The sequence below is a fragment of the Lytechinus pictus genome, chromosome 6 (assembly GCF_037042905.1).
Source record: "Lytechinus pictus isolate F3 Inbred chromosome 6, Lp3.0, whole genome shotgun sequence".
Classification (NCBI taxonomy): domain Eukaryota; kingdom Metazoa; phylum Echinodermata; class Echinoidea; order Temnopleuroida; family Toxopneustidae; genus Lytechinus; species Lytechinus pictus.
This window is the reverse complement of record NC_087250.1, coordinates 10,321,487-10,346,432: the sequence shown is the minus strand read 5'-3', so window position 1 is coordinate 10,346,432 and position 24,946 is coordinate 10,321,487. Positions and strand designations below refer to the sequence as shown.

General features: G+C 35.3%; 1 protein-coding gene across 1 annotated transcript in view; it reads left to right on the top strand.

Moving 5' to 3' along the window:
* The first annotated feature begins 7,176 nt into the window (after positions 1-7,176).
* LOC129263827 (recombining binding protein suppressor of hairless-like) overlaps positions 7,177-24,946 on the top strand; it is a 30,150-nt gene continuing 12,380 nt past the window's right edge. The window contains exons 1-5 of the mRNA XM_064100881.1: positions 7,177-7,543; positions 10,473-11,387; positions 19,546-19,720; positions 20,639-20,752; positions 22,233-22,398. Of these exons, the coding sequence (XP_063956951.1) occupies positions 11,189-11,387; positions 19,546-19,720; positions 20,639-20,752; positions 22,233-22,398 (654 nt within the window). The 5' untranslated portion in view covers positions 7,177-7,543; positions 10,473-11,188. The remainder of the gene's footprint in view (positions 7,544-10,472; positions 11,388-19,545; positions 19,721-20,638; positions 20,753-22,232; positions 22,399-24,946) is intronic.

Genomic DNA, 24,946 nt, shown 5'->3' with positions numbered 1-24,946 from the left:
TATTGCCATGTACATGTAGTATCATTCTGTTCATAGTCATTTATATCAATGTGAGGTTTGTTGGATACAAAATTGTTCAGATTCAAATTTGATTTTTTTTTTTCATTTCACTCAGAGATTCACTCACAAATCTACTCAGTCTCTATATTTTGTGGTATATAAATTTAGTTTCCCTATGAAGTCAAATTTGAGAGCCACTCCATTTTGGGTTCAAGTAACTAGATGCTCTCTTAATAAGCCTCAACAGAGAATTTTTTTTTCCAGGAATGGAGTGGACATATATTTAATCATGCTACCAAGTTTGAAATCCCCACCTACATGTAATTCAGGCATTTGAAATGAATTGATTTTGTTTATTGTTTTGTATGAAGGTAATAATGCACATCCTTCCTTATAGGACTTAATCAAGGATATATTTTTCTAATATAATTTTTTATTGCCACCTAAACTGCCCCCATGACAAAGGGCATAACTGACATTTTAGTGTTTTTGAGACATTGTGGGAAATCATGGGCTTTACTACTTACATGAAGATGTTGGTGGCGTGTACTTTTAACATGTGGATTATGAAACAAAAGGGCTTATTTCCGTTATTTTGTATCGCTCTCCTTGTTAATTATGACTTACTGAGTATTGTAAACTATCTACATGTTACTCATTTTCAAATGGTAGTTATGCCCTTTTGTCACCAGAGGCATTATGATATTTTATCACCTTGCTTCATTTTCACATTGTTACTAACTAACGCAGTGTGATCAAATTTCCTCATTCTAGCACCAACAATTTTTTACGATGTCACTGAACGATCACGGACACGGAGCATTAAACACACACAAACAGAAATGATTTCTATTTTGCAGCTGTATGGGATAGGTGACAAATTGCCAACACTTAATTGTGTGGAAAAATGCTTTTTACCATTGCCTCTGCAAAAACATTTTTTTTTAATTCATTTTCTTTTGCCAAAATATGCGTTTGTGGAGTAAACGTCAGGGATTGCGTCGAAAAGCTTGAAATCGTCAATATTGGACAGGATTTTGGGTATGAATGCCCGGGGGAGTGTTTCACAAAGATTTGAGTGACTAAAAATTGCACTTAAATTCTCAGTTTATAACACATCAATGACATGAAACTTCGACTACACTTTTATAGAGTGCCAGTTATCAACTCCTTTACTAATTATTATATTATTCCAATTCTGCGGCCAAAAAAATTGTCCAGAAAATTGATCATGCCGTAAAATGAAAAGTATGTGATACTGTGGGTATACAGTTCATTTTATATTATTATCTTGCACATTTTTTTTATACAAATAGTAAAGTTAAAGAAGTGAAAATTTCAAATAAGCTTTTCCGTAGAGGTCAGAGTTTGAACTAAAACTCTTGTTCTAGTCTGGGGTTAAATGTTTGATTATCAGAATAGCACCCTATGATTTTATATAATGTATACTTTGAAGTACTCAGTTGTATGTTAACATGGGACACCATCTTGTTTGAACCCAGCATTATTTATTAGTCGTGTAAGTCACTATGTAGGAGGGTGTTTAATATGACCTTGTAATGTATTTAATATATATTTTTAATCAGACCTTGTACTGTAGCTTTTCCATTTTATTTAAAGAAATTATATAATCTGTGTATTCTTGCTCATTTTTTATATATATATATTTAACTGCCATTCTCCATCAATGTAGGTATCATGTATTATGAAGAGGATGTGAAATTGTATCCATTTCAAGCATTACAATAATTTTGATTAAACAGAGGAAAGGTATATCAACTTGATTTTGTCTGAAGCATTTGATGTCATTTGTGGATGTACACATGCTCACCCCACCCCCCCCCCATCTGTTTAGCTTCTGGAAGCATAAAACAGGAAGTTCACCCATTTTATAATTTAGTTAAACAAAATTTGAGAACTTTGGAGAAAAAATGTCGATGAAATTTTGATGGAAATCCATCAATGAGTAAGGGGGATATGAATTCATTTCCCCCCCCCCTTAAATTTGTGATGTCAGTGACATATAGAGCAGCTCCCCATGAATCATGTAATATGAATTTCATGAATCCCAATTTTGTTAAAAGTCAAGTCCACCCCCAGAAAACTGTTCATCTGAATCAATAGAAAAAAATCAGACAAGCATTATGCTGAAAATTTCATCAAAATCGGATGTAAAATAAGAAAGTCATGACATTTCGAAGTTCCGTTTTTTTTTTTAAATAGTTATATGCACAATGTAGTCACATGCAAACGACAGAGTCGATGATGTCCCTCTCTCACTATTTCTTTTGTTTTTAATTATTTGAATTATACACATTTCAATTTTTACAGATTTGACAATAAGGACCAACTTTAACCATAGAATGTTAAACATTGGTAATTCCACATGTTCAGGGGAAAATGTAACTTTGTTTCACGGGATGATGAGGAGAATATTTCGTATTTCATATCATAGAATACAAAAGAAATAGTGAGTGAGTGATGTCATCGGTCCCCTCATTTGCATATCGACCGGATGTGCATAAACTGTTTTGTGAAATTGAGCGAAACTCTAAAATGTCATAACTTTCTTATTTTACATCCGATTTTGATAAAATTTTAAGTGTTATGCTTGTTGGATTTGTATCTATTTATTCAAATCAACTTTTTGTTGGGTTGGACTTGTCCTTTAAATTTGTGATGTCATTATGCGAGCAACTCCCCCATAAATCATGTAATATAAATTCCATGAATTCCAATTTTGATTAATAATGGAGCATGATGAATTAAAACATTTTTCTTATCAAAGCGACTGACTATGTGACAGAATATTTCCCCTGCATAAATTCAATTTTTGTTAGAAAGTGGCATTTTGATAATTTCTATCACAAAAGGTAAAAATGCGCTGCTTATCTTTGACGACACAAATTTAAAATTTTAAAATTTGGGTTATTGTTTGCCCCCCCCCCATCACTTGATAAGATTAATAACAATATTCAGTTGTTATATAACATGTATCACATACCATTTAACGTCTCATTGTGATTCCAAAGGACTTAATATGATTAAGTTCCCCAATGGATGGAAAATAATGACCCCCCCCCCCCCCCCCCATTGTAGATTTGTGAACTTTCCTTGATCATTATTTTGTCTTCTTCTTTTCTCCTTTGTTGGTGCTTGTCAAACTTCAGAGAAAATGTGAACTGTAAACAATTTCTTAGAGAAGACATTATTAATGGGGTAACAGTTTACTCACTTCATCAAGGGGGATGGGGATTGGTTGCTAAAGGAATGCCAAACAAAATGGGGAAAAAATCGCATACCCCCCTTAAAAAAAACCAAGAGTGCTGGTGGATAAACCTATTTCTATTGTACTAGTAATTGAACTATGCTGGGGCAATGGGACCCCTCCCAGGTATTTTCGGGGTAGGTTACAGCACTGCCCCCCCCCCCCGATAGGGATACTCCGGGCTGAAAATATTTCAAAGAGAGTAAAATTCACAAAGCAAAATGCTTCAATTTTCATCAAATTCGGATAACAAATAACGCAGTTATTGAAATTTAAAGTTTAGCGATATTATTGTGAAAACAGTTAATATGCACGTCATCATGAATATTCATTAGGTGGGCTGATGATGTCACATCCCCACATTCCTTTTTCTTATGTTATCACATGAAATTATAATTGTTTCATTTTCTCTTACATGACTGTGTTAATAAAGTGTCTCCATTATCATAAGTTGCAGCAATAAATAACTAATGCACTTAATCAGTTGTCAATCCAATTGATTTAGTGCTTGGTAGAAAAACAATTTGAATAAACCTAACTTCAAAATACAAAAGAACAATTGGGGATATGACATCGTCATTTTGCTCACTGAATATTTACGAAGACATGCCAAGAACTGTTTCACCGGAATAATGCAAATCTTAAATATCCAATAACTTTGTTTTATTTGTTATCCGATTTTGATCAAATTTTCCGCATTTTGCTTTGTGAATTTTACTCTATTTATATTTATTGAATATGAATATTGTCAGCCTGGAGTATTTAATAAAATGAGCTTTTGTTTAGGATTTTTTTTTATCTCTACCCCCCCCCCCCCCGAAATAAAATAATATCCTGTTCCATCGTCCCAGTAGTGTATTGAAATCAAATTAGTAATATATCTCTATGATTCACCCGACACCATTGAGATCTCCACACGGAAAAAAACAAAGCAATCATCGATCGTAAAACTGAGATGATTTAGAATCTTCAACACGAGATGGCGGTATACAGTTTAGGAGCAATCCCATTATGAAGTTCGATGACGAGAATTATAGTACCGATGTTTAAAGGTCAAGTCCACCCCAGTAAAGTTTTTTTGTATTAAGTATTTTTTAATGACAACTTCAATTCATATACAAAATAAAAAAACAAACAAATAGAAGTTTGATGTCTTTACAAATTCATTAACACCTTGACAACTCATAAATTTAACACTATTTTTCTTAAGTGTTACAATAAAACACAACATCAGACATCTTCCAATACATAATTATAGATAATAATAATTATACATTACGAATAAGCTTCTACAATAAATTCAACATATTCATTTTTTTTCCAGTGTCAAATATTAATGATGATGATGTCACATCCACACTTGTTCTTTTGTATTTTAGTATATGAAATTAGGTTTATTCAAATTTTTTCCTCCAAGAACTAGAAAAATTGGATTGACAATTCTTGCAGCAATAATGCACTAATATTCATTGCTGCAACTTATTTCATTTTAAGGGAGACATATTATTCACACAAGTATGAAATAATGAAAAATTTATGATTTTATGTAATAACATAAGAAAACGGAAAATGGGGATGTGACATCATCAGCCCACCTAATTAATAAGTCAAATTGCTAAACTTTAAACTTCAATAATTTTATTATTTGTTATCCGATTTTGATGAAATTTGGGCCGGGGGCATTTTGCTCATTGAATTCTACTCTATGTATTAAGATATCAATATTTTCAGCCCGGACCATCCCTTTAAGGGTATCAAAAACACCGATTAAAAAAAGTATAGTTTTGAAAGACTGGTCAATGGTCAATTGCAGGGTGAAATGTATAAATTTAGGGAATGTTTTTTTCAAAAGCTTTTTTTTTTGTTAAGGCTAGCCAAACGTGTTTAGGGTATTTTCCCTCCAAGCTTTTTCCCCGGGGTCATATTCTGGCAACAACTTGTTTAGGGGCCAAAATGTGTATATAAAGCCTGCGAAAACTTGTGTAGGGGATTATTTTGCACACAGAGAAAAACTCGGGGGTGTTTGGAAATAATTTGGCCACGCGTGTGTACAGCAATACATTTGACTGCCCCCCCCCCCCCCCGTGATAAAATGGGGGGAAATGCTAGTTGTTTTGAGAAATTTATTATAGTGTATCCTGTCTGCAGATATACCGAAACAGTTTATTCCGGGCAGGCCGCTGTCTCAGAAATGCTACCTCTGTTTTTTTTATATTTTTTTTATTTGCAGTTACTGATTTATCGACAGGGGCGGTGGCATGTGCTATATTTGTTGGCAAAATAACCTATACAGATGAGATGACGTCATTTATACAAGACCAATTAATAAGACAGAAGACAACATGTGATGTCATCATTCCTTCTATGAGCCATGCCGTATAATATGACTGTTTTCTTTTTTATCGACTTAATTGTCTTATAGAACTTTTTAATTTGACACCTGATTTTATTTTAGTGATCATGTATTCTTGAAACACGCCTGTAAAAATATGATTAAAAAAAAACAAACGGAAAGCCAATTTAGTAATGGTTCCTCGAAATGGGTGTGCGGGGCAGTGGTGTAATTTTCTGCCCGAGCAAAAAAAAAAAGGCTCAAGTAATTGAATGAATGAATTAATAGATAAATAATAGAACAAATAAATGAATGAATACATAAAAAATCAATAAAAAACGAATGAACAAATCATTGAAATCAAGAAATCAATACTCAAACAAATAAATCATAAAAAATAACAGAAAATGAAATACGGTGGGGGGTGCTCATCCCCTCACCGTCCTGACGTGCCCCCTATAATTTTGACGTCAAGGTGGTTTAATCAAATTATATCGTATTTAAATGAACGATAATAATGATACTGATATAAGAAAGATTACTGTTAATTACTGTTCATTTATATTTCATCCGTTTTTCTTCTTTATTTATTAATATTTAGTGGATTTTGTTCTTATATTTTTAATCATTCCAATCTCACAAATAATTATTTTTGTTACATTTTTTTCACATTCAGAATCAGAGAGAAAGAAAGGAGAATAAAGTGACAAAAATCGTGATCTCTGTGGTGTCATTTTTTTGACAATAATGGCCTGATACGATGTCCCATATTTTTTTTCTCCTTCAGAGAATTGATCGAAGGGGCCGCCTCCGCCCATTTACACAAGTTCAATTTGCCCTGAACATGACTGTCAACTAGGTCGCGCAGTTCCGAAACCATTGTGTACTGGGAATTTGAAGATGTAAAAGAAGTTTCTTTGTGCCTGGGTATGGTCGCTGCACAATCATGGACTAGTCGATTATGGGGTTCCACAGAATTAAATTAAAAAATAGAAAACATATATTGTTCTGCATAATTCATAAAGAACTGTATGGATAAGAATGTTAAAAGACTTAAAGGCAGGCAATCATTCTTTTAGTCAGAAATATTGATATTAGGGAAGTTCATTTAAAACGACAGGTTCATAATTCTCCCTAAAAATAATGGACGCGTCCACCAGCCTTGCCTGGGAAATCTGTATGCAAATTAGGCATTTGCCTTTTTATCCACATGTCCCCTCTGAGGAAGCCAAGGTCAACATTGGAATGAACTTTTTTTTACTCGATGTTGAAATAAACTGTAAGCTATTCCCAGATCAACGTTGTTTTGGGGTCGAAACATATCCTCCTTGCAAATCTTTAGTAATGGCAACTCGAGAACGGGTAGCGATGTTTTGTTTGAGATTTTAATCCGAGACACACAACAGTGTAGGGCATGGGAAAAACAGGAGGTCTATCGCATTGTTCGAAACCAACTGCAGGGCAGCGAACAAAGGCCGAGTCGCCCTTGTCTGACCCCGTTATCTAATCCAGGGGGAGGGTAGTTTCGATGGGAACAGCCATTCCCACGGCTCATAATCAACTATGTAAAGTTCCCACGGTGTGCTTTTCAGGACCGAAACAAGCGGTTGCCAATTTCACAAGTGATTTTCGTGGACGATTTTCAGCTGGTTATTTGATTATTTTTCTTAAAATATTTCATATTCTTGTAGTAACTTGTATTATTAAAATATTAACAAGAATTTAAGAATTATTTATGATATTTAAAGAATTAGAAACGCCATTTAAATTCATACAAATTTCTATAAATGTATTTCTAAATTGTATTACGCAAATTGATCGTGGGAATTTGCCGAGTGGGTGAGAAGATTCGCCCAAATTAACGCGAAGTTGGTGTCTGGAGCTGGAAGAGGACTCCGTAAAAAGTGGTGCAGAAACTTTTCGTCATAATTGGATTTAATGCGGTAAATATATGATTATCGTTGCTTATAAGGTTAGAAGTGAAGAATGGTTGTTGTGGATGATGTTCAGAGCGTTTGATCATGTTTTGTAAGATTAGAGGGTTAACTATGAGAGAGATGAACTTGCGAATGGTGATGATGCGATGCCGATGAGGGTGACAAGTGCAGGCCCTGTGCAACGCAGTGGTCGTGATCTATGCACTGGGCCTGGCTTGCGCTTGCGGCTGATTGTAGCAGGAGCGAACTACGCTGCACTCTGGTCTCTGCAATGCGCTTGGCGGTGATTTTATACATTGCAATTGGTAATCCTTATACGGTAAGCTATGACACAGGTAGAGAGTACTAAAATGTCAGAAATTGTTCAATAAATCCCCAGTAATCCCCAGAACGGGGGGTTATTCTTGTCTAGTCTCTGTCACGATTATTATTTTGGCAGTACGGTAGTGTGATTAAAAAAAGAGAGGAAAAGTTACAGCATTTCTGGGTGACCATAACTTGCGCACATTTTAAAAATTATCATTAAGTTAATATTCAATCGAAAATTTCTCACAATTCATAAATAATCAACTCGTAAATACCATAACGAAAGGCAAGATCCCAGACTAGAAATAGAAATTGCTCGATGGAATTATAAAATAAGGATTAAGGTCATTGTTTTGCTGGTATCGTTATCTCAAAATTCTATGGCGATCAACCAGCTTGTGCGCTCGGCTGAAAAAGTGTCATGAATCAGTGTGACCTTAAAGGAGAATGAAACCCTTGAAACCAGCTGAATCAGATCAAAGAGAAAAATCAAAGAAACATATTGTTGAAAGTTTGAGGAAGATTGAATGAATAATAAGAAAGTTATGAGCATTTGAATATTGAGATCACTAATGCCATGTAGATCCTCCCATTGGCAATGCAACTAAGATCTGTGATGTCACACATGTACAACTCCCTCATTACTTTAGTACTTATTTCACTTATATTCTCACTTTCATAGAGTCTATCACAAGGTGAGGTGTTCTCTTTATGAGAGGACAAGTACAGAGGTTTCACAACATTATATCACTGATGAATCGTTTGTCATATGATTAGAATGAGCAAAAAGAGATGTTTTTGGGTATATTTTCAGTGTCCAAAAGGGGAGAGTTGTTCATCTGTGACATCATAGATCTTGGCCGCATTGCCAATAGGAGGATCTCCATAGCATTAGTGATCTCGACATTCAAATGCTCATAATTCTTCTATTGCTAGTCCTATTCCTATTTTACTCACACTTTTGTTGATCTTGTTCTTTGATTTTTCTGCTTTTACAAAAGCTAACTTGCTCCAAGAGTTTCATTCTTCTTTAATTTGCGCTTGATACTTTTGCAATGCTTTGAATTAAAAAGAAGTCTAGGAGTAGGAGACATACATGTTATTGTACCGTATCAGATGGAGGTTGAATGCCATAAAATCGGTTGGTATCACATTTTACTTACTTTGAAGACCTCTGCCTGCAAAGTGGCGATTTCTTGATGCTTGTCGAGAATTTCTGATTTTCTCGTAACAGATCTGGGAAGACCAGCTAATAATCTATAGCTTTTTTAATAAAAAAAAAAAAAATTCACCCTGAAAAAAAGTTGGTTAAAAAATAAAAAATAGAGAAAAATAAAGAATAAGAGAGGTGGTTTTTACTTTCTTTATATTTTTTAATTTTTTAATTTGTGATGTCATACATGTATGTATGACTATGAGCAGTTCCTCCAAATATAAATTTCAATATTATGATGGAACACGATGAGTTAATAGAATATTTTTCTTATAGAAGGGGGCATGAAATTGGAGTAGTATGTGTCTGATCATCACTGTATGGAGGCAAAAAATTAAGTTTTCATTTTTTGGGGCTTGCTTTCACAACATACTGCAGGGGCTGTGGAACAGTTTTCAGAGTGGGGGGGGGGGGGGCTTGAGCCAAAAATGGAGGGGGCTGACCATGCAAAAAATCACAATCCTATTGTACTTTTTACGTTTTTGACTTTTTGTACACGGTTTTGGAAAAAAAGGGGGGCTGAAGCCCCCCCCCCCCCGCTTCCGCGGCCCCTGTACTGCCTGCATGTAAATCTGCAACATTGGATAAGCTGCAGCATTGCATGCAATGAATGGGGATTTCCGCTTCGACCGCAAAGCATCTGCTCTTTCCGCAATGCGTCCGCTTCGCAATTATTCCCCGGTGACCCATTTGGAGCTGTCATCCACTTCCAACCGCAATGCTACCGTTGAACAACCTTTTATTACATTCCCGCTACATACTGCCCATGTCCGTCCTTTTCGCAAATTTTCACAAATTTTGTCCATTTCTGGTGCGGATGAAAACGGATGGAGCCCCCCCCCCCTGAAATTTTGCTCGTCTGCTGGGTCTTGTATGGGTATAAAATTTCCATTTCGCCCACTGCCAGCTCATCCACTCACCACATGGTCTACATGTACCTTCAAAGTCTAATGCCATTCCGTCCATCAATATTTTGTCTAACAACCATTTAGTCCAAAACCATCACGTTTAGTCCAAAATCATCACTTTGTCTAATCACCAGTTCGTCTATCATTTTCATTTCATTTTCAATTTTCATTTATTTTATTTCAACACGGTAAACGAACTTCAGCCAATGGCTGTTCTTCTGAACGTCCGTGCGTACATATTAAAATCACATTACATGAATTAAGATACATAATACGAAATAAATATCCAATTAAAATATCATCAATATTACAAAGAAAAACAAACAAACAGAACAAACAAGTTTACATCACTCTGGCGTCCAATCTATGACCACCAGTAGACTAAATGATAGCAGACGAGTTGGCATTGGACCAAATGAAAATACACCCCTGTATGCATATGTTTTGTGTCCATCCTGGATGGCATCCGCCAGTGTGACTTACATGTTATTCTTGTTTTATTTTCCAGGATTTCTTCTTCCAAGATGGGCCCATCGAGTGATGTTCGAAGGATGCAGGGCACCTGGGGCATTCGCACTGAAGGAGACCTGCAAGCCAACGTCAGCTCCACGCTATGAGTCAGTCTACCATTTGTCAATCATTCCAACTTCCCTCAACACGACGCTTTGATACCAAGCTGTTCAAAAGTGAAGAAAGAACCTGCATGCACCGCATTATGTCAGAACCAACCTTGACTAGTCTTTACATTGTGGGTCCGACGTTCCTGTGAAAATGCCGACATCAGGTTGATCATGTGGGACTGAAATTAATTTTTCTAAACATACATGTAAATGTTATACCGTATGCAATTCATCTTTCATCTTTTGTAACCAAACACCGTGCCAATTCTCCTTGTTGCTTCCATTTTATTATACCACTTTGAGATATTTTCAAGTAATTTTTGTCAAAGCAAACATTGTATAATACGTGCCTAGATTGCTAAATGTTACGCAAAATTAGGCATCCTGGACTGAGCAGTAAAACTATATATATTTTTCAGGAGCTCTTTGGAGTTGTTCACCTCAAAATCAATTGAAACTTGGACAAAAGACTAGTCATGTCAGCTATTATCATTGCGACCTGACATAGCGACCGGACTAAAGTTTGTCTGTGAACACATGCGAAGCTCCAATCGGACTTCAACTACTTTAGAAACTCAATATATGCAACTCATAACGCACCAGTATGAATCAGCATGCGTCGTACGAGGCCCTCAACCTATCGCAACGTGGTATGGGCGTCGCCGGTGGGAGGGACCTGAGCGATGACCTGCACATGATGTCACGGGGTCAACATCAACTCATAATGGGCGCCGTGGGCGGGGCTTCGGGTATCTCATACGGTACTGTCATTCAAGTGGCGAACGATTCCATGAAATATCACGGTAAGTTTAACAGATTTATCATTAAAGGACAAGTCCACCCCAACAAAAGTTTATTTGAATGAAAAGAGAAAAATCCAACAAGCATAACACTGAAAATTTCATCAAAATCGGATGTAAAATAAGAAAATTATGACATTTTAAAGTTTCGCTTAATTTCACAAAACAGTTATATGCACATCCTGGTTGGTATGCAAATGAGGAGACTGATGACATCATCCACTCACTATTTCTTTTGTATTGTTTATTATATGATGATATATGAAATATTCTAATTTTCTCCTCATTTTCAAGTGAAACAACGATTAATTCCTCTCTGAACATTACAGATGGTTCAGTCAAGTCGGTCCTTATTGTCAAATCTATAAAAAATGAAATATTGTATAATTCAAACAATAAAACAATAAAACGCAAAAGTAATAGTGAGTGATGGACATCATCGACTGACCCATTTGCATGTCACTGAGTTATGCATATAATTGTTTTGTGAAAAATAAGCAAAACTTAAAAATGTCATAAGTTTCTTATTTTACATCTGATTTTGAGGAATTTTTCACCGTTATGCTGGTTTGATTTTTCTCTTATATTCAAATAAAAAAAAATTCTGGGGTGGACTTGACCTTTAAGGTACATGTATTCTGTTTTTGAAATTATTTCAATTCAGATTTTCAAACAGTAATTACTTTGTCTTTTTTTCAATTTCAGTATCATTCAGTCATCAGCTTCATTCTCTTTTCATGAACTTTTTAATTTTTTTTATCAATTTGATTTTTTATTTTTCAGCTTTCATGTACTACATGTATATACTTACATGTATGTATTTGTTTTCAGTTTTGATTGTTCAAGTCTTAATTTGTAATTTTTTTAATTACCTTTAAAAAGCTACACTTAAAGCAAAGCTACATGTAATTACTTGCCTACATTTACATGTATCTCTTGCACTGTGTTCATTCGTATTACTTTTTGTATTCCTTGTTCCCCATTAACCTGAAGAAGATCCTTTTTAGTTTGAACTTTAATGCATTAAATTGTAAAGGTCAAGTTTTCAAGAAGGTTGATTTGAATCAACACAGAAAAAAATCAGTGTCACGACATTCGCTCCGGCGACAATTGCTCCAGGCTTTATTTCTTCTTGGATGTTGGGTAACGGTGGCAAAAGGGTTTTATGTTAGGTTTAGGATAGGCTATGGTATAATGTTAAATCCAGGGTTGAAGTTGGTCATTCCATTAATGTGTGGAATTTGCAGCAGAGCACTTGTCGTCGGAGCAATGTCATGGCACCAACCAAATGAGCATAATTCTGAAAATTTTATCAAAATCAGATTTAAAAGAAGAAAGTTAATGTATAGTATGTACAGTACAACATTATACAACTCGCAAGAATGTTCTGTAATCTGATTGGTCCAATTCGGATCACATGATATTCAGCGAATTGCACTATTATTTCATCCACAATGCACTATCCTGCACTCTGACGTCATATCAAATGCACTATCCTGCACTCTGACATCAGAGTGCAGGATAGTGCGATTCTGGAATGATCTAGAATTTAGATCAAATATAGCACGTGATATTCAGCGAATTGCACTATTATTTCATCCACAATGCACTATCCTGCACTCTGATGTCATATCAAATGCACTATCCTGCACTCTGACATCAGAGTGCAGGATAGTGCGATTCTGGAATGATCTAGAATTTAGATCAAATATAGCATTCGGGGCAACTCAGTAACATGGGTGAGGGGGGGGGGGAACAAACAATACACGCATTCTTGTGCATAGAGGACCTCGGTGCGGTATATCCATTGGCTCTTCTCGCACATCGTTCATTATTTATTTGGTCCTGCATGCAGGTGCTTACGTGCATTATTTGTATATTGATACTGTACAGTGATATGCAAATGAGAGAGTCAGTGATGTCACACCAAGGAGATATCAAAGGTGATATCTCCTTGGTCACACACTATATCTTTAAAAAAAATTTTTTATTGTTTGAATTATAGAATATCTCATCAAAGTTTACAGATTTGACAATAAGGACAATTTTGCTTGAACCACAAAATGTCAAAACAATGACATTCCCACATTTGTTCAGGGTGGAATAAAACTATTTCACGTGACAATAAGGAGATCATAAAAAATCATATGAAATATACTGTACATGTATAGTGAGTTGGGATGTCATCAGTCCCCTCATTTGCATACTGTGTACAGGATGTACATGAAAATCAACACTTTGAAATGTCATAACTTTCTTATTTTACAACCAAATTGGGTGAAGTTTTCAGTGTTACATGTATGCTTATTTGAATTTTCTGTTTTATTCAAATCAACTTTTTGTTGGGTGGACCTGTCCTCTTATAAAGGGGAAGTTCACCATGAAAAATTAATCTAAAAAATAGAAGAAAAACAAATGTTGGCAAAGGTTTGAGGAAAATAATTCAAGGAATAAAAAAGTTATTCAAATTCTAATTATTTGAGCAGCTTTCCTATATTGTAATTTGTATGGTAAAAAAATAAATGGCATTTTCTCAGAAAATTGAAAATGGTTTTAATTGTACCTCCAGTATATCAATACACAAATCATTTTATACAGTATGCTCCTAAGAATTAAAAAAAAAAAAATAAGTCATCACAAGCCATTAAAAAAGTTCTTGAAATTTATGCATTTTATATTACATATCATATGGGGAAACTGCTTGTTTATGAATGACATCACAGATCAAAAACTTTTAATATTAACTAGATTTTAATTCGTCATGCGGACGAATTAGGTGGTCTGTCGTATAGATAGATAAACAGGAAAAAAATATTTAAACAGATATTAGATTGAAAAATAGATAGACAAACAGATTTACATAATCAAACAGATACATACAAGAAAGATATATAATTATAGTAGATGGATGGAGTGATGAATGGAGAGATCAATTATAGGTGGTTATATTAATAAAACATAGACATATAGATAGATAGAGACACAGACATATAGATAGATAGAGAGACAGACTTATAGATCGATAGATTGATTGATAGATATATAGATAGATAGAGAGAGAGAGAGATGATTGGTGGTTATATTAATAAAACATAGATAAACATATAGATAGAAAGAGAGACAGACAGATAGATAGATAGACAGATAGATCTAGACAGACATATAGATAGAGAGACAGACATATCATGAAGCTATTACGAGCTATCTCGTAAGAGACAGACATATAGATTGATAGAGAGACAGAGATAGATAGAGAGACAGACATATAGATGAATAGATAGATAGCTAGATAGAGAGACAGACAGACAGATATATAGATAGATAGATAGATAGATAGAGACAGGCAGATATATAGATGGCTAGATAGATAGACATATCTAAACAGATAGATACATATATATAATAATTAAATATAATTATATATCATAATGTATGTACATTTTCTCATGTTAATTTTATGTTTATAACAAGATATATTGTGATTGTTTTTTTAATATGCAGGACCCCAAGGGAGAGCAATTTTTTGTTGATTGGGTATCCTGTTGAAATATTGTTAATAAATAAATAAATAAATAATAAATATAGCGTATTAGACACACAGAGAGAGAGATAGATAGATAAACAGACAGAATAGATATACAATGTAGGTAGATAGACAGACAGACATATGGATAGATAGAGAGAGAGGGACGTATTCAAACAGAAAAATATATATTAGACAGAGAGATGTGATGTAGGTAGATAGACAGACAGATAAATAGATATGATATAAAAAGTAATTATAATCTGTTTTATTTTGCAATATTTTAGCTATTATTTGTTAGAATTCTTATAATTGATCGGGGGCAAGATAGCTAAAAAAAAAAAAAATCATGTTCACCCGCGGACTCGAACCCCTGCCTGCATGATGGAATGAGAAGTAAGTCTGACGCCTAACCGATTGAGCTAGAATATTTCCCATAGACTTAACACGTAAGCAAAACACCAGAATCTCAAATCCAATCTTGCAAGTGAATTACGGGCATGATCCCGACATCTGATCGGAAAATGAAGGAAACGCAACCGAAAGCTTAGAATCTCAGCTACAACATACTAAAAGCTCAGGGATAACTAGCAACAAAAATTGGAGATATGGCTTACGAAATAGAAGAATGTAGAATCTAGTTTTGAGAAAAAGTCATGTCCCATAGAGATTACACGCAAAATGAGTAAAAATGACATGCCATTATTATTTGCAATTTTTGAGGATGATTTGTCTATCAAAATGAAAAATAAAGGCAATAACTCAGAAAGAGTAAGAACTAAGCTACAACATATCAAAAATTGGGTGAAAATTGACCAATATTCACGGAGTTAGAGCAAGATTTGCATAATTATAATGACGTCATAATAGGCAAAATGGATTTTTTTGAATTCCGACGCCATTTTGATGACGTCATAATATAATTGAGGGTCAAATGAGACATGAAATTATATCTCTAGTTCATACTCTATCAAAATATGAAAAAAAAATTGGGGGTCCCCATGCGTTCTGAAGAGCTACAGCGGATTTTCTATAGGCATGTTTTTGCCCATATATGGCCTATAGTGAGAGCTCGCGCGCACACGTGCTGCAAACTTTAACGGGTGTTAATTTCCTTATTAATGGTCGTAGAAGGTTGATCAAGGTATCAAATTGCTCAAAATTATATGATCAATGCAATGAAATAAAAAAAACGGTGTTTCTGAGTTGCATTGAGGCGTTACGCGCGGAAACGCGCGCGCATACGTTTGCGCGCGCAATTTTTTGAAATGCTTAAAATGACCTAAAACGTACTCTGTTTTGGTCAAAAAGTGATTTTGAGCATTTTAAAATTTTGACGCGCGCGTACGCGCGCGTCGTGACCTTCAGGTGACCTTTGATGACATGACCTGATGACCCTTGATCTGAAGTTTATGTCATGTGAATTTGATTTATTTTTGATAATTGATAATGGAGATATGATTGATAATGTGATTTTACAAAATGGCGTCTAGATGACGTCATGATGACGTCATGACATTAAGATTCTTGCAGAATTGAGGTCTTATTGATGTTGATATGTGGTGATATTTTGATGATTATTGAATATGAACTTTCTGAGATTTGCTGTCCACAAGAAATGGAGGAAATAAAAATAAGAAATAAATAAAAATAAAGAAAATTCGGACAAACATAAGAGGTGATCTGTCATAGACAGACCACCTAATAAATAAAGAAAGAAAATTTGGACAAACATAAAAGGTGATCTGTCGTTGACAGACCACCTAATAATAATAGCCAATTTTTATAGAGCGCTTTTCCCAGAATGGCTCAAAGCGCGTTACAGCATATTATTACCCCGGTCATTGGATTCATTTCAATCCCGCACGAAAAGTGCACAATTTCCACTCCCTGGGGAGCATTCCTTGCATTCATCGCAGCCTCATTATGGCGCTGGCAAAATCAAACATACAATATCTTTCGCATCCTACCGGGTACCCATTTAGCACCTGGGTCGAGAGTGGCAAAGTGTGGATTAACGCCTTGCCAAAGGACGCTAGACCGCGGTGGGATTCGAACACACGACCCTCTGTTTACAAGGCGAGAGTCAGAACCACTACACCACGGCTCTTCCACGTTATTGAATAGATTGAATGGATTTTCTCAAATCTTCAGCAATATTTTAAATTTGTTATCGTTTTAAATTTTTAATGCTATTATTTTACAACAAACTAGTCAGGGTAAACTTCCCCTTTAACAATAAGTAAAAGTCATTATGAAAGATGCAAAATGTTACATGCATGTAGATCTAGAGTTTGTAGAAACTCACCCATGTGCACTTTGCCATTGAAGTTAATTAAAAAATGGTAATATAGAAAGGATCATATTTCCAGTAGGTGAAACACAAAACACAATGGCCTGTGGATAGTCTTGTAAAACAGACCTCTTGGAACCTGATGCATAAAAGTTAAATTTACCATTACACGTATGTTAACTTTGCCATGCTTTGCCAACTTGCATGGAATCCTTTATTCTGATTGGCTGTTGATCACTGTTACCATGGTACATGTAGCTAGCGTTGGATGGCAAGTTACTTTTATGCAACGGGGCCCTGTTTATCATTCAACATTTTAATATGCTAATTGGTACATGTACATTAAATGGGGCTTTGCCACTATGGAGGCTCTCGTAAACCTCTTTTTCATCTTGAACCCTACATGTACATGTGACTACCGGTATGCCTTCATTGCCTTGGGGGAGGGGTCGGCTTGGAGACCCTCCCTCGACTTTTCGGGTAATATTTTGGAATGTGAAAAGCTCTCTTAATATTCTGTGCCTATTTCCTTTGAATCTCCCGTACCTTCAAATTTGCGGTTCTGAAGTTCCGCTTTATAATGTCAAACCAAAAATTGCCCCCAAAAATAATTTTGTGTACAATGTAAATACAAAATGTGTTTTCAACCAAACATGAATTACTTTTGCTTTTACTCAACGCGCAACACTGGCTCTGGTCTGGCGGACCCAGACCAGTAAGAGTTGCTGTTGGACCAGTATTTCTTCAGAAATGGCTAGATTTACTGTGCCGACATGACCAGTAAAACTGATACAAATAATATTTTCTCCTCTTTTGTATATTACAAAAATGGCTCTCATGAATTATTTTGTGTATGTACTAGGCACATTTTCTTTTTGGTGGGGGGGGGGGGGCATTGAAAGCAATAAAAGACAGCAAAATTAATTTAAGTTTTCCTTTATTTGGGGGGACCAGTAAATTTTAGGTTTGGACCAGAAAAAATGGAAAAACTGGGTATCTAAACTAGTCCGACATGAACAGGTTGGACCAGTAGAAACAAAGGGTTAGTGTGGAGCCCTGTTTTACTGTTTCAAAATATTGATCTGATGCTGTGTGGGACCACATGTACACATGTACATGTATCAGTGACAAATTTCATTGAAAAAACATGAAAATCAAAAGGTTGCAAAGTACAATACAATAACATGTATGCACATAGAAAATTGATATGATATCACAATTTTTAAAGAACATCGGCTAACAATCAGAGTTTCTACACCAAAAATGAGAACATTTGGAGCTTTTTATTGGAGGTACATGTACTGTACATGTAAGAGAAAAAAGAATGTATTTGCATACTAATTATGCAAAAAGAATGATTTTGCATAATAATTATGCAAAAAGAATGATTTAGCATACTGTACTAATTATGCATACAGTGTACATTGGCATAAATTTAGCAATTTTCACGCAATAAATACATGTAGATAATATTTTTTAGACTAGGTCCAAGGCAACATGCAAGGTACAGTATTTTGGACGTGATTGCGTGTCTATGGTCAACTTCTGAAGGGGACAGGTCTGAGAGGCCAGATATACAGTACATGTACATGTAGGAAGCCAGCCAAAAAGGAGTCTGCAAATCAGACTAGGCATGTGATGATGATCATGAGTGCATTGTACAGATGTCATTGGGCCTCGATTTTCCCATCATTTGTTACACTGTGTAAGGGAGTTTGCCTCATAGACAGGGGATACCCGATACAGAATTATGGATTCAAAATCATTTCCCATGGCTAGGTGTACATGTGTAATGTACTTTATCAGGGAGTGGAGTCCTCTGCTGTACATGTACATTTATATGCGTGTATTGAGGGCCGCACCTGATTGTGAATTAAATTAAATAATCTGATGTAAAACTTATTATAAGAAAAGATACTTTTATTATTTATTTTTGATCTACCTGTAGATGGGAAGATGGTGACATGATGTACATGTACACCATTTTGAATAATTGGTATATTTGTTATTTTCAAGTCATTAGATAAATTTGAGTTGATAATGATGCACAATGCACATGGGGCAATCAGGTTTTGTCATGTGCACCTGTTTTTATTATTATTGTTATCATAAAAAACATTGCTTCTCATTATTGTTATGATATGTACATTTATTATTATTTATTAATACAATAATTATATTTTTCATTATTATCAATAATAAATTGTATTATTAACTATTTTTATTGTTAATATTATATCTGTATTTATAATGCAATACATGAATATTCATTTCATTTTATTTACAGATACTTTTATGTATTAAATGGTCATCTCCATTTTTATTATCCATTTTCTTAAATTCAGGCTCAGCCGGTATCCCGTCACACTCGCAAGCATTGAGCATGGTCGCCAGGACGTCAAGCCCTCACCATAGCAACACCCTAGCAACCTCAGTACATAGCCCTCCTAGCCCCGCCCCCAGCTCTTCCCCTCCCAATGCTGGGACGACAGCTATGCATCCGGATGAACTACTTTCAAGGTATGAAATAAAATACTTTAAAAATAAATAGTTTGGACTATGAGAGTTGTTTTATAATAATATGAACATTTGTAATGCGCCGGTATCTATCATAAAAAGATGCTCATGGCGCAATAAAGAAAAGAAAAGAAAAGGAAAAAGAAAAAGAAGATAGAAAACCTAAGAGGGGGCGAATAACAATTACATAAAAGCTTGTGTGAATAACCAGGTTTTCAGAGAACTTTTGAAAGTGGTGAGACAAGAAACATAGCGGATTTCTTTTGGAAGTTTATTCCATATCATTCCTTTCTTACAGTGTACTCTTTTAATATTTTGATTTGTCTATATTTTTTTTAATAATTCATTTTTTTTTTAATATTAATTTTATCATTATTTAAATTCTTGCCAAAGGTTATTCATGAACGTATATTGTCACATTGTTCCAAAATTTGTTGATACTTGTTTATTTATCTTTATGTTTTGACAGCTTGTGAGCCTCGATAATGGCAATATTGATATGATGAATTCATTTTAATACCTGAAATCAGCTCTGCTTTTAGCCTACATGCAGACCTGCCAACCAGTATGTTTTTGGCGTATTAAGTACATTTTTGCAACCAAAATACAGCATTACGTTTTTTCTTTTAAAAATATGTTTTTGTATCGTAATTTATTGAGAAAAATCATCTCTATATGTATCTATTTCATAAAACCTACACAAATATGGTTATTAGATCAATGTAATTTCAGGTAACTTTTTTTTCAATCATTTTGTTAAAACCTGGGTGATATATACACATTTTTAAATGTTTTTTTTTTCATCTGCAAGAGCAGTGCGCATAAATACACTTTTTTATCACAGAATACAATTTTTATTTCCCAGAGGTTGGCAGGTCTGAATATTTATCTTTGCTTTGATATCATTTTCCATTATTATAGAGGCCAAAGATTAACCAAAGAATCAATGAAAAACTACTTAGAGGACAGGTGCCACCAGACGGTCGTCATACAGCATGCAAAAGTAGCCCAGAAATCTTACGGGAATGAGAAAAGGTAAGTACATGTACATCTAGTTACAGTGCCAGTGTAGGCTGAGGAATTTTGGGAGATCATGGCCCATATTCTGAAGTCAGGTTTAACTTAGGCCATGGTCTAACTCTGTGCTAAAATTATGGGAAGCCAAAAGTGTCAAAATTTTAATTAAGTTGTATGTTTCTTATATTTACTGTGCTCTTTCCTGATTCATCGATGGTGAAGACGATACTCTATTTACACTTCCTAGACAATTATGAATGATTTGAGAGCCAAATGAGCTGAAATATGATATCTCTACTGTTAGTGATTTATGTTACAATTGGCTATCCATACTTTAACCACAACTTTAAACCTGAGTTTAAGTTAAACCCGACTTCAGAATACGGGCCCATGAGAACATATGGCTGAGATCTCAAAGGGGGGGGGGGGAGGGTGCAGTGACGCCCCCCCCCCCCCCCCATTGAGATCTCGGTCGTTGACTGCATGTCTAAATTTGGCACGCAGGTTGTCTGGGACATAATCTACAAAATTTTATAGTAATGTATGTCATGCAAATTGCTATTTTTTTATCCTTACTCCCTGAATAAAGCTCTAAAATGTTTGGTGTAGAAACTCTCTTGCGATTGCGATATCAGATCAATCTCTTATGTATTATATTTTTTTTTTTGCAATTTCTTATGTATTTTTTTGTTTTTTCAACTTTTTTTCATTGTTTCTTCAATGAACTTTATAGGGGACTCTTTTGAGATCATACAATAGCATAAAATAAATCCATTTAGACCAGCTATTTAAAAATCACACATTTATGATTGGCAATGCGACAAGGATGTGTGATGTCACATGTGAACAACTTTCCTTTGATGGACTAAAAAATACCCCCAAGATGTCTCTTCTTGCTTTTTATTATGGTGATACAAACTATATTCATGATGTATTCTTTAAAATCTGTATTATATGCCCTCCTATAGAAAGAATACATGTATATGCTCTACTGATAGATGTGAAAAAAGAGGCAGTTTATTAAAGTGAAATATATACTACAGTAATGGGGAGAGTTGTTCACAAGTGACATCACACATTTTTTGTCGCATTGCCAATATGAGGATCTCCATAGCATTAGTGATCGCAATGCTCATAACTTTCTCATTATTTGTCCGATTTTTCTCAAACTTTTGTTGATCTGTTTCTCTGATTTTTCACACAAGCATTTCACACAAGCATTCTTGTTCCAAAGGTTTCAGTCTCCTTTAACTATTCAATACATTTATACCGCAATAATTATGTTACCAAGTAGCAAAACAATTACTTTTCCTCTCAAAACATTTTAGTTTCTCTATATACAAATACAATTATAGGTCAATTTATTCTCTGAAGTATTTTTAGTAGATATCTGAAAACGTATATTTTAAGACTATGTATTTATAACACACAGTCAATGAGAGACCACACAGTTCACTCCCCCTTTAAACTATTTTTTCTGTTTTTTTTTTTTTTATAGATTCTTCTGCCCCCCTCCTTGTATCTATCTTCTGAATCCCGGCTGGAAGAGGAAGCGGGAACAGATGCTGAAGGACGGAGAGACGGAAGCGGGAAGCCAGGTCTGTGCCTTCATCGGAATCGGTAACAGTGATCAAGACATGCAACAACTCAACCTAGAAGGAAAGGTAAGTTAGTGGCTGGGAAAGGGGTGGGGATGGAGCGCGAGGGGTGGGGAGAGGGTAGTCCTTTTACAAGATTCATGGGCCTGTATTCTGAAGTCGGGTTTAACTTAAACTCAGGTTTAAAGTTGTGGTTTAAGTATGGGAAGCCAAAAGTATCAATTTTTTAATTAAGTTGTATGTTTCTTATGATTACTGTGCTCTTTCCTGATTCATTGATGGTGAAGACAATAATCTGATATACTTCCTAGACAATTATGAATGATTTGAGAGCCAAATGAGCTGAGATATGATATCTCTATCGTTAGTGATTTATGTAACAATTGGCTTCCCATACTTAAACCACAACTTTAAACCTGAGTTTAAGTTAAACCCGACTTCAGAATACGGGCGCCATGGTGTGCAACAACTCAGAATGGTAGCTTGGAGGAGGGGTACGGAGGGCCAGGGGTTGGGAAACTCTGGTCACATCTGTTACATTATTGGAATCGGTAACAGTGATCAAGATACATATGCTGCAACTCAAAATTAGAAGAAAAGGTTAATTGTTTAGAGGGGATAAGGAGGGGGGGGGGATTAAAAGAACAAGGAAGGGACAAAAGGGATGTGAGGGAAAGTAAAGGAGGGGGATGGTAGTAAAGTCAGTGCCTTGATTGGAATTAGTGAGTGTTTCGTCTCGAGTCTCAGACGCTAATGCTTCCTCCTCAGTCTCATCTGGGGCCCGTAACACAAGGCATAGCAATGATCTTTGAACGTTTTTCTCCAATTGATTGTGCATTGACTACAATGTACAATCAATCCTGAAAATCAAGCATATGATTAATTGCTAACCTTTTTGGTACGGAAACGTGAAAATGCCTTGTGTTTCGAAGGCCGGGACATCAGAGAGTCTTTTCTGCAACGGTTTTAATAACTCTTGAATCTTTATCACTGTTATACAGGATTACTGTGCCGTTAAAACTTGATACATTTCAGACTCGGGCAAGAGAAAACATTTCTTTCTTCGTGTAAAGATGCTTTACAGAAATAGGGAGGATAGATAATTTTTGTCTCGCCTGCATAGCAGAGCGAGACTATAGGCGCCGCTTTTCCGACGGCGGCGGCGGCGGCGTCAACATCAAATCTTAACCTAAGGTTAAGTTTTTGAAATGACATCATAACTTAGAAAGTATATGGACCTAGTTCATGAAACTTGGACATAAGGTTAATCAAGTATTACTGAACATCCTGCCTGAGTTTCAGGTCACATGACCAAGGTCAAAGGTCATTTAGGGTCAATGAACTTAGACCATGTTGGGAAAATTATTTTCAAAATCTTAACCGAAGGTTAAGTTTTTGAAATGACATCATAACTTAGAAAGTATATGGACCTAGTTCATGAAACTTGGGCATAAGGTTAATCAAGTATAAGTGAACATCCTGCTCGAGTTTCAGGTCACGTGACCAAGGTCAAATGTCATTTAGGGTCAATGAACTTTGGTCAAGTTGGGGGTATTTGTTGAATTACTATCATAACTTTGAAAATTTATGGATCTAGTCCATGAAACTTGGACATAAGGTTAATCAAGTATTAGTGAACATCCTGCCTGAGTTTCAGGTCACATGACCAAGGTCAATGGTCATTTAGGGTCAATGAACTTTGGCCAAGTTGGGGGTATTTGTTGAATTACTATCATAACTTTGAAAATTTATGGATCTAGTCCATGAAACTTGGACATAAGGTTAATCAAGTATTAGTGAGCATCCTGCCTGAGTTTCAGGTCACATGACCAAGGTCAATGGTCATTTAGGGTCAATGAACTTTGGCCAAGTTGGGGGTATTTGTTGAATTACCATCATAACTTTGAAAATTTATGGATTTAGTTCATGAAACTTGGACATTAGGTTAATCAAGTACCACTGAATATCCTGTGCGAGTTTCAGGTCACATGACCATGGTCAATGGTCATTTAAGGTCAATGAACTTTGGCCGTGTTGGGGGTATTTGTTGAATTACCATCCTAACTCTGAAGTTTATGGATCTAGTTAATAAAACTTGGGATATAAGAGTAATCAAGCATCACTGAACATCCCCTGTGAGTTTCAGGTCACAAAACCAAGTCAAAGGTCAGTTAAGGTCAATAAACTTAGGCCATGTTGGGGTAATTGTTGAAGTGCCATCATAACTTTGAAAGTTTATGGATAGAGTGAATGAAATGTGGACATGGGTGTAGTTGACAGTCTTAAGTCTCCGTTCAAATGTCATTTATGGTCAATGAACGTGGTATTATGTCATTATATGAATGATGTTTTTGTGAATGATTATTTTATAGTAGTTTTCAAAGTTAGCACTGCTGCTATATTAAATTGCATAATGCAGGCGAGACTGCCAGAGGCGTTCCACTTGTTGTATTATTATTATTATTTTTTTTTTTTTTGGGGGGGGGGCTATTGTATTGTAAACATGTGTTTTCTCCAATGGTCTAAAAACTTTAATCTTGAATCTTTATTATTACGGATTAGACGTTATACATTTTAGACTCGGACAAGAAAAGATTTCTTTCTTCGTGTGAAG